At 48.1% G+C, this 18,238-nt stretch overlaps 1 protein-coding gene across 1 annotated transcript in view; it reads right to left on the bottom strand.

The window, feature by feature from the left end:
• Nucleotides 1–492: 492 nt before the first annotated feature.
• The window catches only part of Copg1 (COPI coat complex subunit gamma 1), a 30,524-nt gene continuing 12,778 nt past the window's right edge, over nt 493–18,238 (bottom strand). Inside the window, exons 13-24 of the mRNA XM_042670325.1 lie at nt 17,928–18,023; nt 16,881–17,124; nt 13,645–13,720; nt 10,913–11,016; nt 10,381–10,506; nt 10,096–10,164; nt 8,278–8,420; nt 7,878–8,049; nt 7,211–7,308; nt 5,231–5,369; nt 4,880–4,978; nt 493–753 (exon numbers count right to left, since the gene is read on the bottom strand). Coding sequence (XP_042526259.1) covers nt 623–753; nt 4,880–4,978; nt 5,231–5,369; nt 7,211–7,308; nt 7,878–8,049; nt 8,278–8,420; nt 10,096–10,164; nt 10,381–10,506; nt 10,913–11,016; nt 13,645–13,720; nt 16,881–17,124; nt 17,928–18,023 — 1,497 coding nt within the window. The 3' untranslated portion in view covers nt 493–622. The remainder of the gene's footprint in view (nt 754–4,879; nt 4,979–5,230; nt 5,370–7,210; nt 7,309–7,877; nt 8,050–8,277; nt 8,421–10,095; nt 10,165–10,380; nt 10,507–10,912; nt 11,017–13,644; nt 13,721–16,880; nt 17,125–17,927; nt 18,024–18,238) is intronic.

The following is an 18,238-nucleotide window of genomic DNA, read 5'->3' as shown; positions in this document are numbered from 1 at the left end:
CCCCAAGCTTCGCAGCCCGGGTTCAACTTCGGTGCCCCATTCCAACCCAGCCGGCAGCCCAGGGCGCGTCCACGGGGCGGGGCGCATCCGCCGTGCCGTGCCGACCGACCGACCGGCCCCCGTCGCCTCCCGGCGGCTGTCCCGGGCAGTTCCCAGGACCCCGACGCCCCCGGCGGCGCCCCCTGGGGCCTAGGCGCATGACCACCCTTCTCCCGGGCAGCCCAGCCGCAGCCTGACCAAGGCCGAGCGGCCTTCCAGGGAGGAGGGGGCGGATGGCACGGGGGGGGGGGGTACGGCGGGGGAATGGGGGGACGCCAGCCTCCGTCTGCAGAAGCAACACTGGGCCCATCCCACAGGTGAGGACTTTATCACCACCCGACACTGCTCTTGCAGGACAGCCAGGTCTGCACAAACTAAACCGCCATTCCCCCTCTTTTTCAAAGTTAGGCCCGCACAGTCCTGATGAGGGACAGAAGTTTTTACAACTCAGAGTAAGTCACAATAATGTTAATTTTATTTATTTGTTGGCAGAGGCTTGGGAAAGAGTTAACGGTTTTGGGAGAAGGCACAACTTCTGTGACTGTTGGGGAAAATAAGAGTAGTGCCTATGTAGGCTGGACCCCTAGCCCACAGATGCCAAGAGAACATCTACTGGCAGTTCCTGTGAACTTCTGGCTGTCACCTGCATCGTCACTGTGTCCAGAAGCAGTAGCCGGGCTCGCACAAGGATGTCATGGCCACCCCGGAACACACCTGGAAGGACACAGAAGCGCAGTGGTATGAGGCAGAAGGGGATGAGGGCTAGGCTACAGATAGCATCCACAGCAAACCAGGAAGGCAGTGCTGGTGAAGTTAACATGGTAGCCCAACACGACTGGGTAGTATCGCCACCTGAGGAGCTGAAAGCACACAGCTTTTTGGCGCTGTGGCTCAAGTGGTAGCCTTGAGCGGAAGAGCTGAGGGACAGCGCTCAGGTCCAGTTCAAACACCACGACTGACAAAAAAAAAATAAAGTGCTATTTCAGCTTCTGCCAAGCTAATCCATGGCACTTGATGTTAGAAGCACTCACACAAGCGAACTGAATGAGAACAAGATGAAGGGACAGCCCCAACAAGACCCAGGGGACCAAGTTGTTTCATTATGGTCAGGAAGAGTGGGCCTGCGGGCTGAGGCTATGAGCACAACCGAAACACAACACCTTCCTGGCCCTGTTTATAAACATTCAATGGAGGCGGGTAAAAAAGAGCATCCCAGCCTAGGTGTAACTCAGTGGTGTAGCACTTGCCTAGCACCCACAGTCCTGGGTTAGACCTTCAGCACTGCAAGGCTATAGGCGGTATCCATTTCTTTTTGTTAATTGTTTGGGCTACAAGCATTGCCCTTTTTGTGTTAGACCTAGGTCATTATCCCTGAAGAAAAACACATAATATGAATTACATATGTATGCTTGAAAACAATCTGGGGAAAGAATAGGCACAGCTGCTACTAACAGGGACTCTGAAAAGGGGGTAGTTGGGTTGATCATACCATTTAGTTTCGGGGAATGTCTAAAAATCTCCAAGAGGAAATGCTTACATATCCATCCCCCCTCCCTTTTTTTTGTTGGTCCTGGGGCTTGAACTCAGGGCCTTGGTGCTGTCCCTGAGCTTTTTGCTCAAGGATAGTGCTCTACTACTTTGCACCAGAACTCCACTTTCTGCCTTTGTAGTTAATTGGAAATAAGAATTTCACAGACAGCCGGGCGCTGGTGGCTCACGCCTGTAATCCTAGCTACTCAGGAGGCTGAGATCTGAGGATCGAGGTTCAAAGCCAGCCCGGGCAGGAGAGACCGTGAGACTCCTATCTCCAATAAACCACCAGAAAACCGGAAGTGGCGCTGTGGCTCAAGTGGTAGAGTGCTAGCCTTGAGCTGAATTGCTGAGGGACAGCACCCAAGCCCAGAGTTCAGGCCCCACGACCGGACCCCCCCCCCCCAAAAAAAAAAAAAAAGAATTTCACAGACTTTCCTGCCCAGGCTGGCTTCAAACTATGATCCTCAGATCTCAGCCTCCTAAGTAGCTAATATTACAGGTGTGAGCAACCGAGGCCCAGCTAGGTCTTGGATTTTTTTTTTTTTTTTTTTTTGCCTATCAGGACCTGGGCACTTCCCTGAGCTTCTTTGTGCTCAAGGCTAGTGCTCTACCACTTGAGCCACAGCACCACTTCTGGATTTTTCTGCTTACATGGTGGTGAGGAATCGAACCCAGGGCCTCATGCATGCAAGGCAAGCGCTCTACCACTAAGCCACCTTCCCACCCTTCCACTTCTGACTTTTTTGAGTAGTGTATTGGATATAAGAGCCTGGAGCCAGTGGCTCACACCTGTAAGCCTAGATCTAAGGATCTGGGCAGAAAGTCCATGAAACACTTTAACTCCAAATAATCACAGAAAAAACCTAAAGTAGCATTGTGGCTCAAATGGTAGCGTGCTAGTCTTGAGCAAAAGGAGACTTGGGGCAGCACCCAAGCCCAAAGTTTAAGCCCCAGGACAAGCAAAAAAGTCTCATGGACTTTTCTGCCTGGGCTGGCTTTAACCTGCAATCCTCAGATCTCAGCTTCCTGAGTAGCTAGAATTATATGCATGAGCCATTGGTGCCTAGCACCCACTCTTGTTAGAAAAGACCAATATAGACACAGAGGACAAGCCAAGACACAAGAGAAAATACAAAGTACTGGGGAAAAAAATACAGCAGATGCTTAATTTCATTCAAAATATTAAAAAAACTTACAATTAACACAAAGATAACATAATCCACCCAGACCAGCAAAGGTTCTACAGTATGGTGACATACGATGCTACCTAGGGTGTATAAGGTGTATGTACAGTTACTGTGGAAAAGAGCCACGGGTTATCAGAATGACAAATGCGATCTGACTTGATCGTGCCTCAAGAAACTTACAATAGATATTTTATGCAAAACAAAGTATGAATATTACTTGTTATAGCATTGTTTGTAAAAGATGGGAAACCAGTAGGGGCTAGTTTCATAAAATACTGTGTAGCTACCCAATGGGATACCAGGAAGCCATAAAAAGGAATGTGGATTTAGTTCTGAAGCTGGCGGCCGCGGCTCATTGTAATCCTACCTACTCAGGAGGCTTGAGATCTGAGAATCGCAGTTCAAAGCAGGCCTGAGGAAGAAAGTCCATGAAACTTTTATCTCCAATTAACCACCAAGAAACTGAAAGTGGTGCTATGGCTCAAAGTGGTAGAGCCCTAGCCTTGAGCTGAAGAGCTGAGGGACAGCGCCCAGACCAAGTTTAAGCCCCACGACCAACAAAATAAAGTTCTGAGACTGGACAGAGGTAATATTTGTATAACATAAGTATAACCCAATCCACTCATCTATACACTTAAAAACTGTTAAAACTGTAAATATGCATATTTTACCATAATTAAAAGAATGCAAAAGTCGTACATACTGACAGGAAATCATTCAAATATAAAGGAAAGGTGTGCATACACAATTTTTATATAAACATCTGCATTACCAAAAACAACTGTTGTGGCTCACACCTGTAATCCTAGCTATTCAGTAGGTTGAGGATCATGGTTTGAACCCAGCCAATTAGGATACTGATCCTAATTAACCACCAAAAAGCCAGAAGTAGATCTGTGACTCAAGTGGTAGAGCACCCACCTTGAAAACAAAAACTAAAGAGCACCTAGACCCTGTTCTTGGTGTCTGGCACCTTGTCTGACCTCTCACAAGGATGCATTCCCAAAAACTTCACAATATTGCCCACAGCCTCTATGGGAAAAAGCCCAAGAATGTTAAAACTGACGCACACACACATTTTGCACTGAGATGTATGTACTCCCAGGCCCAAGCCACGCATCCCTTGGTGCATTCAAGTATACACATAGCGTCTAGACCTCAAGACACACACACACACACACACACACACACACACACACACACACACGGTAAATGTGGTGTGGTAAGCAGTTGTAGTCTCAGCACTTAGGAAGATAAAGGAGAAAAGAGTTCACGGCTAACCTGAGCTACAGAGCAAGACCCTCCCTCAAAACTGTATTTAAAACTGTGTTCCAATTACCAGCTGTTATAGTTAGAGGGGGAGTGAGTGACTGGAAGGGAAGGTGCACAGTAATCCTGGAGCCCGACACACTGGTGAGCATAGAGGGAGGACACACTGGCAGCAGAGGGAGGAAGGGGACACTCTATTACAGATGTTTCATTCTGGTTTTGGTTTTTTTTGGGTCCAGTTGTGGGCCTGAACTCTGGGCCTGAGCACTGTCCCTCAGCTCTTCAGCTCAAGGCTAGCACTCTACCACTTGAGCCACAGTGCCACTTCCCGCTTTTTTCTTTTTTCTTATGTGGTGCTGAGGAATGGAACCCAGGGCCTCAGGCATGCAAGGCAAGCGCTCTAGCCACCTTCCCAGCCCTCATTCTGTGTTCCAGTTTTCTGATGGTTAATTGGAGATGAGTCTTGGGGCTGGGAAGGTAGCAAAAACAAAAAAGCCGGAAGTGGCGCTGTGGCTTAAGTGGTAGAGAGCTAGCCTTGAGCTGAAGAGCTGAGGGACAGAGCCCAGGCCCAGAGTTCAGGCCCACAACCGGACCCAAAAGAAAAAACAAAACAAAAAAAGAGTCTCATGGACTGTTCCTGCCTGGGCTGGCTTTGAACCATGATCCTCAGATCTCAGCCTCCTGAGTAGCTAGGATTACAGGTGTGAGCCACCGGCGCCCAGCTAGATTTTGCATTCTTAGTGAATTTAAATGCAGTGGCATCTGGCTTCCCTGTGTTTCCAGTGCAGTCAGAAGCCTGGCCCAACGGCATGTCCACCAACACCTACACAGATGGCTGGAGTGCTACTCACCGGCCAGGAGCAGCGTGTGGGTGTTCTTGGTGTCTGGCACCTTGTCTGACCTCTCACAAGGATGCATTCCCAAAAACTTCACAATATTGCCCACAGCCTCTATGGGAAAAAACCCAAGAATGTTAAAACTGATGCACACACACATTTTGCACTGAGATGTACATATTCCCAGGCCCAAGCCACGCATCCCTTTGTGCCAGCAACACCTCCACACAGTGTGGGGGCTTATAGGTCAAGCAGCATTTCATAGACATGTGCTCTCAATGTGGCTTGAGGGAGAAGCACCTATCAGCAGTAGCCCAGGTTCTATAAGGCAGGGAGGTCAGAGATGGCACCCCCCCTGGATTTTACCTTCGAGCGTCTTGATGGTAGACAGAGTGAACGTCTCCTCCTTCTCAAACTCATCCCCAACCTCTTCCCAGGCTGCTTCAAAGCTTGGTTTCATGACCTTTTGGATGTGGTCAGCTACAGTGACTTCTAGATCCTCCAGCTGGAGAGAAGGGGTACAAGTTAGGCACAGAGTCAGGTACGGTGGCTCACGCCTGCAATCCCAGCTGTTCAGGAGGCCGAGATCTGAGGATCACGGTTCAAAGCCAGCCCAGAAAGTCCATGAGACTCTCATTTCCAATAAACCACTATAAAACCGTAAGTGGCGCTGTAGCTCAAGCGGTAGAGCACTAGCCTTGAGCTGAAGAGCGCAGGGACAGTGCCCAGGCCCAGAGTTCACAATTGTTCTGTGGCCAATGACTCCCACTGGAGTGCATCCTAAGAAAATTGCCTGCATGTAGATTAAATTTATACCCAAAGGGATTTTATTATTTTTTGGGGGGGAGGGGGGGAGGAGGGTCAGTCTTGGGACTTGAACTCCAGGCCTGGGTGCTATTCCTGAGTTCCTTTTGCTCAAGGCTAACACTCTTACCACTTTGGACCACAGCTCCACTTCTGGTTTTCTGGTGGTTAATTGGAGATAAGAGTCTCATGGAGTTTCCTGCCCGGGATGGCTTTGAACCGTGATCCTTAGATCTCAGCCCCCTAAGTGTCTAGGATTATAGGATGAGCCACAAATACCCAGCTCCAAAGGGATATTTACATGTGTGTGTGTGTGTGTATGTGTATGTGTAGATATATATATATCTACACACACACATTTTTTTTGGGTCCGGTCGTGGGGCCTGAACTCTGGGCCTGGGTGCTGTCCCTCATCTCTTCAGCTCAAGGCTAGCGCTCTACCATTTGAGCCATAGCCCCACTTCTGGCTTTTTTTCTTTTTGCTTATGTGGTGCTGAGGAATCGAACCCAGGGCCTCATGCATGCAAGGCAAGCACTCTACCACTGAGCCACCTTCCCAGCCCCTATATATATTTTTTGCCAGTCCTGGAGCTTGAACTCTGAGCCTGGGTACTGTTCCATGAGCTTTTTTGCTCAAGGCTAGCACTCTACCACTTGAGCCACAGCGCCACTTCCGGCTTTTTCTATTTATGTGGTACTGAGGAATCGAACCCAGGGCTTCATGCATGTGAGGCAAGTGTTAGAGTTAACACTAAGCCACATTCCTAGCCCTCCAAAGGGATATTTAATGCAACATTACAAACCAAATGCCCAAGATTAAAGGAGTAAAATGACAACCAGGTTATGATACATGTATGTGCTAGAGCAGAGTCATCAAAAAATCAGGGCTAGGTACTGTGGCCACCCGTAGTTATTTTGATAAAAACTTGCAAAGGAAAAAAGATTCACTGTACTCATAAACTATAAACTGAAGTGTTGAACTGAAACTCCTTTGTACCGCTATTTAAATTTTTTAAAAAAGTTTACAAAGTAACCTGTAATGAAAAAGGAAAATAGGCTGGTTTTAAGTGAAATAAGCAAGATCTACAATGTACATTTTTCCCAATGTAGATTTTTCTCATTTTGTCCCCCCCACACTTAGTTTTCTTTCTACATATGAACATGTATTTTTAGGAGCTAAAAGAAATTACTTGAAAGAGAGCTATAAGTCAAAGCATCAACAATAGGATTTAGCCAGGAGCCAGTGGCTCAAGCCTGTCATCCCAGCTACTCAGGAGGCTGAGATCTGAGGATCACAGTTCAAAGCCAGCCCAGGCAGGAAAGTCCATGAGACTCTTATCTCCAATAAACCACCAGAAAACTAGAAGTGGTGCTGTGGCTGAAGTAGTAGAGCACTAGCCTTGAGCTGGAGAGCTGAGGGACAGCGCCCAGGCCCAGAGTTCAAGCCCCACAACCGACCAAAAAAAAAAAGGATTCCGTCTGGTTATCACTCAGACAGCGCAAAAGTATAGCCTTGGGCTGACCTCCAGTACAGCTTCTTACCACGTACTCATCCTCATAGCCCTCATCATCTGTCTCTCCCGTGGTTGGGTCACAGTCCTTGACAGTGAACTTCATGACACAGCTGAAGGTGCAGGCCACTGTGGGAGGAATGGCAGAGTGGTCAGGGTGTTCCCAGCCTGCAGAGGGGTGAGGCCTCCAGGATTCTGCTGTGTTATCAGGAGCAGCAGCATGTCATTCAGCCCCGCAAGCTTGCAGGACAGGAGAGGCATGTCAAGGGCTCAGAGAAGAAAAGAGAGCGGACAATGAGCAAGAGCTCTGTCCATGCCTATCACAGGCCACTGTACAAGGTGCGAAGAAAGAAGCTTCTGGTTTTCGTGGGAGAAGTGGATTTGGGATGTTAGAGGTTAGTGTCTGTTTTTGAAAGACAATGTGGTATAATGAAAGAGGACTTATTTGAAGACCAAATGATCATTTGGTTCTGAACTTGTACAATTAATTTTAACCTGAACCTCAGTTTCCTTATCCAGCAACTAGAATAGTAGTACTTATTCCCAAAGGTTTGCTATGAGGATGAAATAGAGAATATACTAAAGATACTTGTGCCTAAGCCATTACCAGTGTTCTCAGGTCTGAAATCTGAGCTGTGTACTCCATACCAATCCCATGGGTTCCCACAACGCCTAGGTGGTTTTTAGAGAGGGCTCACCAGCTGTGGGGTCTTCCCTGGGCACAGCCACCAGCGTGTAGCAAGTCCCAGGCTGGTTGTAGGGTAGGCTCCGGGCAGGCACATAACAGAGCACCTCGTAGGCCTCTGTGGGCTCCAACTGCACTGTGACATTCTCCAAGGTCTGGTCGTTGAGCGTGTTTGTGCAGTCAAACTGGACCAGGAGGAGTAGGAGCTCAGACACTGATCAAGGACCAAGTTTGCTGCACAGGAAGAGCCAGGAGGTCCCCACCCCTACAACCCAAGCTGACCCCATCCCGCCTGTGCCAGGCTCCCTGTCTCTGAGCAGAGATGGGAGGCACAGGGGTTTGCACCCAATTTGGTGTGGGTCAGGCTCTCCTATATGGTCCTGGCATGTGTACCAACAGTCCACCCTGCTCACCTGAAGCACCATGTGGTCAGCAAAGGTGTGTTTAGTGCAGCGAATGACATACTCTGTCTCCGACTCGGTAAGGGCTACAGGCTCAAGCGAGGACTTGAAGAGGGGCCCCAGCCCACGAAACTCTGGCACTGCTGCCAACTGCTCTGGAATACACAGGTCAAGTTCACTTGGCTTCTCACGCTCCATTATCAACTTGGGATAATTTCTTCTTCTGGTTTTAAGACTGGTTTGCTATGCAGCTAAGGTTAACACTGAACTCAACATCTCCCTGCCTCAGCCTCCTAAGTGCTGAGATTACTGGCATATGCCACCATTCCCAGCTTGTGATGGTATTTTAATAAAGTTTTTTGCTGGGTGCTGATGGCTCAGATCTGTAATACTAGCTACACAAGAGTAAGATCTAAGGATACCAGTTAGCAGCCAGACTGGGGCCTGGTGCTTGTGGTAATCCTATTTGGGAAGCTGGGGTGTGAAAAATCTGGCTCAAAACCAATCCTGGCAGACAAATCCTCAAGAGATTCATCTCCAATTAACCACCAGAAGCCAGGTAAGAGTTGTGGTCAAGTGGTAGAGTCCTAACCTTGAGTAAAAAAGCTAAGTGACAGCTGGGCGCTGGTGGTTCACGCCTGTAATCCTAGCTACTCAGGAGGCTGAGATCTGAAGATCGAGGTTCAAAGCCAGCCCGGGCAGGAGAGACCGTGAGACTCCTATCTCCAATAAACCACCAGAAAACCAGAAGTGGCACTGTAGCTCAAGTGGTAGAGCGCTCGCCTTGAGCTGAAGAGCTGAGGGACAGCGCCCAGGCCCAGAGTTCAAGCCCCATGACCGACCAAAAAAAAAGAAACACTTGAAATACTGTGGTGAAACCCCTTGGTACCATTAATACATGCTGAAAAAAAAATAACAGAAGAGGAAACAAAACAGGCTCTGCTTCAATAGCCATCACTGGGAGAGAAGAGGCTAACAGAAAGTGAATGAGGATGAATATGGTCCAAGTAGTTAGCCTGCCGGCATGAAAACAGGACAATGAAACCTGCTGCAATTGTTTTCAGAAGGGAAGTGGGAGCTGAGCACTAGCAGCTCACACCTGTAATCCTATCTACTCAGGAGACTGAGATCTGAGCACCAGGGGCAGAAAAGTCCATGAGGCTCTTATCTCTAGGTAATCACACGGAAAAAAAAGTGAAGCTAATAAAAAAAAATTAAAGAATAGGATATAACAAACAACAACAACAAAAAAGCAAAAGAAAAAAGGGATGGGTGTGGCTATCCAGCCCCATTAGGGAAAAAAGGGCGGGAGGGGAGGGGAGGGGAGGGGAGGGCACATAGCCCTTACCACTAAACTTAAGCTACCCAGGAGGCTGAGCCCTGGAGGTCAGTAGTCTGAAGTCAGCCCAGACAGAGAAATCCTTGAGCACATCATCTCCAAGGATGGAGATGTGGTTCAAGTGCTAGAGTGCTAACCATGAGAGAGAAAGTTGAGCAAGCTTGAGGCCTAAGTTCAAGTACCATACCAGCATACACACAAAAGAGGAAGTAAAATGAAAGAAGGAAAGGGAGGGAGGAAGGAGTAGACCTGAGGCAGCTCTGAGAGAGAGAGTCATCTAGATCTTCTAGTCTTTCCATTTCCTATCTGTGCAATTCGGGCAAATCACCGTCTCTCAGGTTTTGATTCCCTCCATAGATACCAAACGGGCCTCACTGCCAAGAGCAGTGAGGACAGGCCACATACTTTGTGACCCACAATTCTGCTAGGGTCCCGAGAACATGGGACCCCACACCATCACATTGCTGATTTCGGGCCAGTAGTTTACTTACCCTGGAAGATCTCCTGCCGGGTGGCAGCTACTTTCTCAGGCTGTTTTGCTACTATAACAGGTGTGGTTTCTGCAGAGCAAATGTATCTGGTGAGCACAGGTCCAGGGCAGCAGGGCAGTGTGGTGTGGGCTCCACATTACAAATTCCAATCCTCCTCAAAGTGGGAGGCATGTAAGAAGAGGCAAGTATCTAAGTCCCCACTTCCTAAAGTCAGAGAGGTGAGGGGCCTGGAGCCTGGCGGCTTTGCCTGGATCTGAGGGCCTCAGGATGGAGCACAGGACTTACCAGTTCTCTGCTCTGCGATAGGTGTGGTGGCCAGGGGCACAGACTTGAGGTCAAACGGTTTTTCTGATGGCTCCAGAGTGTACTGCTGCAGAGCCCTCTCCAGACCAGGGATGGACACAGTCAGACCTGGAAGGAGTGGGAGAGGCTGCATGAATGGATGGCACCACAGACACACACCAAATCCCCAGGAAACTGAGGCCCCGGGGCACCCCATTATGAATGAGGTGGTTTGATCCAGTTAACTGTCTAGGCCCCATTTCTGGTCCTTATCTGCCTTTCCACAGGGTTGGTGTGAGGAGATATAAAGCCACTTACAAAGAAAGGGTAAAGGGCTGCAAAAAGAGAATGAATGAATGTTTCAATGTATTGGCTGTTTTCACTGATATTCATGACTGGCAAGATCTGGGATGTGATGAGGTCACAGTAATGCCATGAGGACACCATGAAAGTTCTCTTGACTTCCATGCTCTAGAGCCACAGGAGGCGGCACAGCTCCAGGAAGGTCCTGGGTCAGATAGCTGGGAAGACTCACCATTTAGGATATAGCCTGCATTGAGAGCCTTCTGCCTCTGCTCCAGGACATTCAGGTAGAAGGTAGCTCGGTCTCTTACTTCATTGTCATCGTCCATCACACACCTGCAGCAGGCACACAAGAGGCTCCTGGCTGAGCCCCGGGACTGCAGCAGGGACGGTGGCACTCTAGCTCGGACCCCAGAGGCTGTAACTCCTTTTTTTTGGTCAGTCGTGGGGCCTGAACTCTGGGCCTGGGCGCTGTCCCTCAGCTCTTCAGCTCAAGGCTAGCGCTCTACCTCTTGAGCCACAGCATCACTTCCGGCTTTTTTCTTTTTGCTTATGTGGTGCTGAGGAATCGAACCCAGGGCCTCATGCATGCAAGGCAAGCACTCTACCACTGAGCCAACTTCCTAGCCTCTCATCCACAAAATCTTATGGATGATATCCTCAAAGTGGAAATAAATGTCCATCAATTGATGAATAAGCAAATGTGCTATGTTTACATACTCAGATAGTTTGGCAATAAAAAGGAAAAGTCTAGGTATGTTGACACACCTACAACATACAACAGGTATGTTGACATACCTGTAGTCCTGGCTACTTTGAAGGTAGGAAGAGGCTGAGGCCAGCTCTATCAACAGAGTAAGGCCCTCTCTTGTGCCAGTACTGGGGCTTCAACTCAGGGTCTGAGTGTTATCCCTTAGCTTTTTCATTCAAGTCTGACACTCTACTACTTGAGCTGTAACTCCACTTCCGGCTTTTTGGTGGTTAAGTGGAGATAGGATTCTCTTGGACCTGTGTGCCCCGACTGGCTTCAAACCTCAGCTTCAGACCTCAGCCTCCTGAGTAGCTAGAATTTATCTGCACACAGCTGAGATAGGATTTTGCTATTTAACCCAGGTTGGTATTCAACTCATGGTTCCCCATGCTTCAGCTTCCTGGGTACTAGGATGGTAGGTGCTCCACGACACCCAGAAACTGTTTTCAAAGTTGGTTTTTTTAATTACCAGGTGGTTTTTTATTTTAATAGTCTGAAGGCAGCTTAGGCTACCAAGAAAAAAAGCAAAGCTTCGGTCCCACCCCCAGGAGTAATGTGTGTGCGCGTGCACCCACACACACACGCACACACTCAGAACTGGTGACTGTTTTAGGGTTGGCAGAGGGACTGATCACTAGTGGACCCAGTTTTTTCTTTTTTTGTGTGCCATCTTAGGACTTGAACTCTGGGCCTCAATAGTGTTCCTGAGCTTTTTTTTTTTTTTTTTTTCGTCAGTCATGGGCCTTGGAACTCAGGGCTTGGGCACTGTCCCGGTGCTCTTCAGCTCAAGGCAAGTGCTCTACTGCTTGAGCCACAGAGCCACTTCCAGTTTTCTAGTGGTTTATTGGAGATAAGAATGTCATGGACAGCCGGGCGCTGGTGGCTCACGCCTGTAATCCTAGCTACTCAGGAGGCTGAGATCTGAGGATCGCGGTTCAAAGCCAGCCCGGGCAGGAGAGACCGTGAGACTCCTATCTCCAATAATCCACCAGAAAACCGGAAGTGGCGCTGTAGCTCAAGTGATAGAGCGCTCGCCTTGAGCTGAAGAGCTGAGGGACAGCGCCCAGGCCCAGAGTTCAAGCCCCACGACCGACAAAAAAAAAAAAAAAAAAAAAAAAGAATGTCATGGACTTTCCTGCCCAGGCTGGCTTTGAACTGAGATCCTCAGATCTCAGCCTCCTGAGTAGCTAGGATTACAGGCGTGAGCTACCGGTGCCCAGATTCCTGAGCATTTTTTTGTGTGCTCAAGGATAGTACTCTACCACTTGAGCAATAGCTCTACATCTGGCTTTTCTAGTAATTAGACATAAGTATCACATGAGTTTTAGTGCCTGGGCTGGCTTTGAACTATGATTGTCAGATCTCAGCCTTCTGAGTAGCTAGGATTACAGGCATGGAACACCAGCACCCAGCTGGACACGGGTTTCTTTGTGGCGTAATAAAAAATGTTTTAGCCTTAGATTGTGATGATGGTTCATGACTCTATGACTGACTTGTACTAAAACCCACTGAATATTAAACGGGTAAACTGGGTAGTATATGTTTCACTTCTCAATATAACTATTTATTTATTTTGCCAGTCCTGAGGCTTGACCTCAGGGCCTGGGCGCTGTCCCTGAGCTTCTTTTGCTCAAGGCTGGCACTCTACCACTTAAGCCATGAGTCACTTCCAGCTTTCTCTGCCTATGTGGTACTGAGAAATGAACTCAGGGCTTCATGCATGCTAGGTGAGCACTCTGCCACTGAGCCACATTCCCAGCCCCATAAAATTATTTATTAATGGGAAAAAATAGTTCATATTATCAAGTGTTAGTGCTGGGCTTTGTGTATTAACATTCTTCTTGCTTTTCTATGCTTTCCTTTATAATCAGTAACTACATAATTTCTCTCTCCCTTATTAAAAAGATGAAGGAGCTGGGTGCCAGTGGCTCATGCCTGTAAGGCTAACAACTCTCAGGAGGAGGAGATGTAAGGACCACAATGCAAACCCAACCAAGCAGCAAAGTCCCTGAAAATCTTATCTCCAATTAAGCACCAAACAGCTGGAAGAAGAGCTGTGGCTCCAGTGGTAGACCACTAGCCTTGAACAAAGGAGCTCAGGGAAAGCACCAAGTCCTGAGTTCAACAGCAGGACTAGCACCAAAAAAAAAAAAAAAAAAGCTACCTGGACCCAAGAGCACACTGTCACCCAGTGTCCCTGAGCCTAGACTCACCTCTTCAGCAACACCAAGATACTGGGCAACATCTCTTCATTCTGGGCTCCAAACTTGGCCAGAGCACTCACAGCACCTGAGTTTATGAAACAAATGTGATGAGCTCAGAGCACCTGAACAGCTCTACACATCAGTGCTTGGGCAGAAAAGTTACAAGACTCAAAGTCACCACCTACTTAATGAATAGCCTTGGCACCACTCAAGCCTGGACCTCCTCATCTAACGGAGAACAGAGTTCCTGTTCTGGAGTTTCAGGGGCTATTTTCAAAATGTACTAGGACACAGAAACTGTCTATAATGTCAGGCTTCTTAGATTCTAAATGGTCACAATCTGCACTTAAACAGTAGATTAATAAAAATGAAAAAGTGATTTTTTTTTTTTTTTTTTGCCACTCTTCAGACTTGAACTTAGGGCCTGGGCTCTGTCCTGAGCTTTTGTTCAAGGATAGCACTCTACCACTTGAGCCACAGGGCCACTTCTGGCCTATTCTGTGTATGTGGTACTGAGGAGTCGAACCCAGGGCTTCAGCATGTGATGCAAGCACTTTACCACTAAGCCACATTCCCAACTGAAAAAGTGAACTATTATCTAATGAATAGCAATGACAAAAAGAATATCTTCCCATGGGGCTGGGAAGGTGGCTCAGTGGTAGAGCGCTTGCCTTACATACATGAGGCCCAGGGTTCGAGTCCCCAGCACCACATAAGCAAAAAGGAAAAAAGCCGGAAGTGGTGTTGTGGCTCAAGTGGTAGAGCGCTAGCCTTGAGCTGAAGAACTGAGGGATAGTGCCCAGGCCCAGAGTTCAGGCCCCACGACTGGACCCCCTAAAAACAAAAACAAAAACAAAAAACCTCAAGAATATATTCCCAGAAGGCATTAAATAAAAAAAAATAATAAATTTAAGGGGCTAGGAAGGTGGCTCAGTGGTAGAGTGCTTGCCTTGCATGCATGAGGCCCTGGGTTCGATTCCTCAGTACAAGATAAGCAGAAAAGGTTGGAAGTGGTGCTGTGGCTCAAGTGGTAGAGCGCTAGCCTTGAGCTGAAGAGCTTAGGGACAGCACCCAGACCCAGAGTTCAGGCCCTACGACCAGCAAAAATAAATAAATAAATAAAATAAAATAAAATAAATTTAAATCCGGTGCTGCTGGATTACATCTGAAATCCTACCTACTCAGGAGATGGAGATCTGAGGATCATGGTTCAAAGCCAGGAAAGTCAGGAAAAGTCAGTAAGACTCTTTATCTCCACTTAACCACCAGAAAATCAGAAGTGGAAATATGGCTCAAAATGTAGAGTGGTAGCCTTGAGCAAAAGAGCTCAGGGACAGCCCCCCAAACCCAGTGGTCAAGCCCCACAACTGACAATAAAAGAATAGAATGGGGGCTGGGAAGGTGGCTCAGTGGTAAAGCGCTTGCCTTGCATGCCTGAGGCTCTGGGTTCGATTCCTCAATACCACATAAGCAAAAAGAAAAAAAGCCAGAAGTGGTGCTGTGGCACAAGTGGTAGAGTGCTAGCCTTGAGCTGAAGAGCTGAGGGACAGCGCCCAGGCCCAGAGTTCAACCTCCCACAACCAACAAAAAAAAAAAAAGATTTTCACAGACTTTCCTGCCACAGCTGGCTTTGAACTGCAATCCTCAGATCTCAGCTTTCTGAGGAGCTAGGATGACAGGCGTGAGCCACCAGTGCCTGGCACAGGGTAAATTTTTATATGCGATCATATCTCAACAAAATATTTTTCTAAAAAGCTTAGAGCTGGGCTAGATAGGTGGCTCAGTGGTAGAGCGCTTGCCTTGCATGCCTGAGGCCCTGGGTTCAATTCCACAGCACCCCATAAGCAAAAAGAAAAAAAGCCGGAAGTGGCACTGTGGCTCAGGTGGTAGAGCGCTAGCCTTGAGCTGAAGAGCTGAGGGACAGCACCCAGGCCCAGAGTTCAGGCCCACGGCTGGACCGCCCCCCCCCCCCAAAAAAAAAAAAAAAGCTTGGATGCCAGTGACATCCTAGCTACTACAATCCTAGCTACTCAGGAGGCTGAGATCTAAGGATCACAGTTCGAAGCTAGCCTAGGTAGGAAAGTCCCTCTTATCGCCAATTAATCACCAAAATAGCCCATAGTGGAGCTATGGCTCAAGTGGTAGAGTACTACCTTTGGGCAAAAAAAAACCCTCAGGAACAGCACTCAGGCCCTGAGTTCAAGCCCCAGGAATGGCACTAAAAAGAAAAATGAAAAAAAATCAGCTTGGCTTGGTAGTATATTATGCCTATGATCAGAAGAAGATAATGAGTTCGATGCCAGCCTGGGCAACACAATGAGACCTTGTATTAAATCAAACAAAAGCAAAATAAAAATTTTAAGTAAAACTTAGGGAGCTAGCTGGGGCCGGTGGTTCATGCCTGTCATTCTAGCTACTGAGGAGGTTGAGATCTAAGGATCACAGTTCAAAGCCATCCCAAGCAGGAAAATACATGAAACTCTTATATCTCCAATAAACTACCAGAAAACTCGAAGTGGTGCTATGGCTGAAGTGGTAGAGCACTGCCTTGAGCTGAAGAGCTGAGGGACAGTGCCCAGGCCCAGAGTTCAAGCCCCACAACTCCGTAACAACAACCAAAAAAGAAATCTTAGGAAGTTGGTGCTGGTGGCTCATGCCTATAATCCTAGCTACTCAAAAGACTGAGATCTGAAGAGCAAGGCTCAAAGTCAGCCTAGGCAAAAATGTGCATGAGACTCCAAGTAACCAGCAAAACGCCAGAAACAGAGGCATGGCTCAAGTGACAGAACACAATCCTTAAATAAGAAAGCCAAGGGGCTGGGAAGGTGGCTCAGTGGTAGAGTGCTTGGTTTGCATGCATGAGGCCCTGGGTTCGATTCCTCAACACCACATAAGCAGAAAAAGCACAAAGTGGCGCTGTGGCTCAAATGGTAGAGTGTTAGCCTTGAGCTGAAGAGCTGAGGGGCAGCACCCAGGCCCTGAGTTCAGGCCCCATGACCAGCAAAAAAAAGAAAGAAAGCCAAGCAAAGAGTGAGGGTCTGATTTCAAGTACTGGCACAAATGAATGAAAGTGAAACTTTAAAAACAAAAATCAAGTGATAAAGCATCATTCAACTAGATGACAAAATTCATCCTACATCACCACCATCATCATCAACAAACCCCACTACAGCTGTGAGGAAAAAATACTAACAGGTATTCAGGTCTCTGTCAGAACCATCACTTGAGCCTGAGCTCAGACCCACCTGCCCGGACCTCCTCATGCTCCAGGACCACTCGGTTATAGATGAAGCGGATATACTTGGAGGGGCTGTTGGTCTTGGGTCCCTCCTGGCCTAGCAGATGCAGGATTCGGGTGGCCAGCACAGTGAACTCGCAGTCCTCGATGAACTCACACAGATGGGACAGACCCGTCTCCTTGCTCTCCGAGTTCTCCTCAATGATGCTGATGATGCAGTCCACAATAGCTCGCTTATATTCGAAGCCTCCCTACAGAGGAAGGGATCAAACTGGGCAAGGAGCCTGCTCCTTTCAGAGGTGCTAAGGCCTAGGGCCAAGCAGGTCGGTGACACTGCTCCAAATGACTCTTTAGAGGCGGAGCACCTGGTTTACCACCTCTATCTCTTTTTGTGGGTAGAGCAAAAAAGCGGGTCTGGATGCTCACAAGAAACTTCTATCAGAAGAGGATAGAATGGAACATTTTTAGAACCTACTTTCCTTCCTGACTCTGAGATAAGACAACAGGCAGAAGAGGTGGTACAGCCGCTATGGAAAGCAATATGGCAGATTCTTGAAGGATTAAGCAGAATTACCATCTGATCCAGTAATTCCACTTCTGGGCAGATACACAAAAGAACTGAAAGCAGAGAGTTGAACAGGTATTTGTACACTCATGATCAGAGCAGTATTAGTCACAATAGCTAAAACATGGAAGTAACCCAAGTGTCCACTGATGAATGAGTGCAAAGGAATACTATTCAGCCTACAAAGGAAGGCTACACTGTGGACTAACATTGCCATATCATGCTAAATGAGGTCAGACAGCCAGAGAATGACAGACGCACACTCGCACTGTGTGAGCCTACACTGAGGAGTGGCTTGCTGCCTCGCTGAGCATCACAGCATCTCTCATCCATCATTCCAAAACAATACCAAACACACACGGCACTGGCTCCTCTACTACCTGCCCCTTGACCCACTCTTGATCTTGACCCACTTTTGGGTCCAAGGGTTTCTGTGGAGCTAGGCGCCCCAACACCAGGAGAGCTGGCTGGTCCCGAATGGTGTCTCACCTCCTCCCGCAGCATGGTGAATAGGAAGCTCATGAGGACAGCCTGTTTTCGAGGGTACTTCTGACACAGGGTGCTGATGGCCTGCACAACCACCACCTGCATGAAGAGACGGGGTGAGCAGCGGCCCTGCCCCACAGTAGATGCCCACTGGACTTCCTTCGGTCAGATGAGGCCTGGGCCAGCACCAAGAACTTCGCTCTGAGTGCAGGTAGGTGGTCTCTGACCCACCCAGAGTGAGAAGCACATGGTGGCTGGCACCATGTGGGCACCAGCTTTTTTTTTTAGGTCCAAGACTGGAACTTGAGCCAATA

This window comes from Dipodomys spectabilis, unplaced genomic scaffold (assembly GCF_019054845.1).
Source record: "Dipodomys spectabilis isolate Male_0828 unplaced genomic scaffold, ASM1905484v1 ptg000541l, whole genome shotgun sequence".
Taxonomy (NCBI): Eukaryota; Metazoa; Chordata; class Mammalia; order Rodentia; family Heteromyidae; genus Dipodomys; species Dipodomys spectabilis.
The sequence above is the reverse complement of the archived record's forward strand: the minus strand, read 5'-3'. Positions and strand labels throughout refer to the sequence as shown.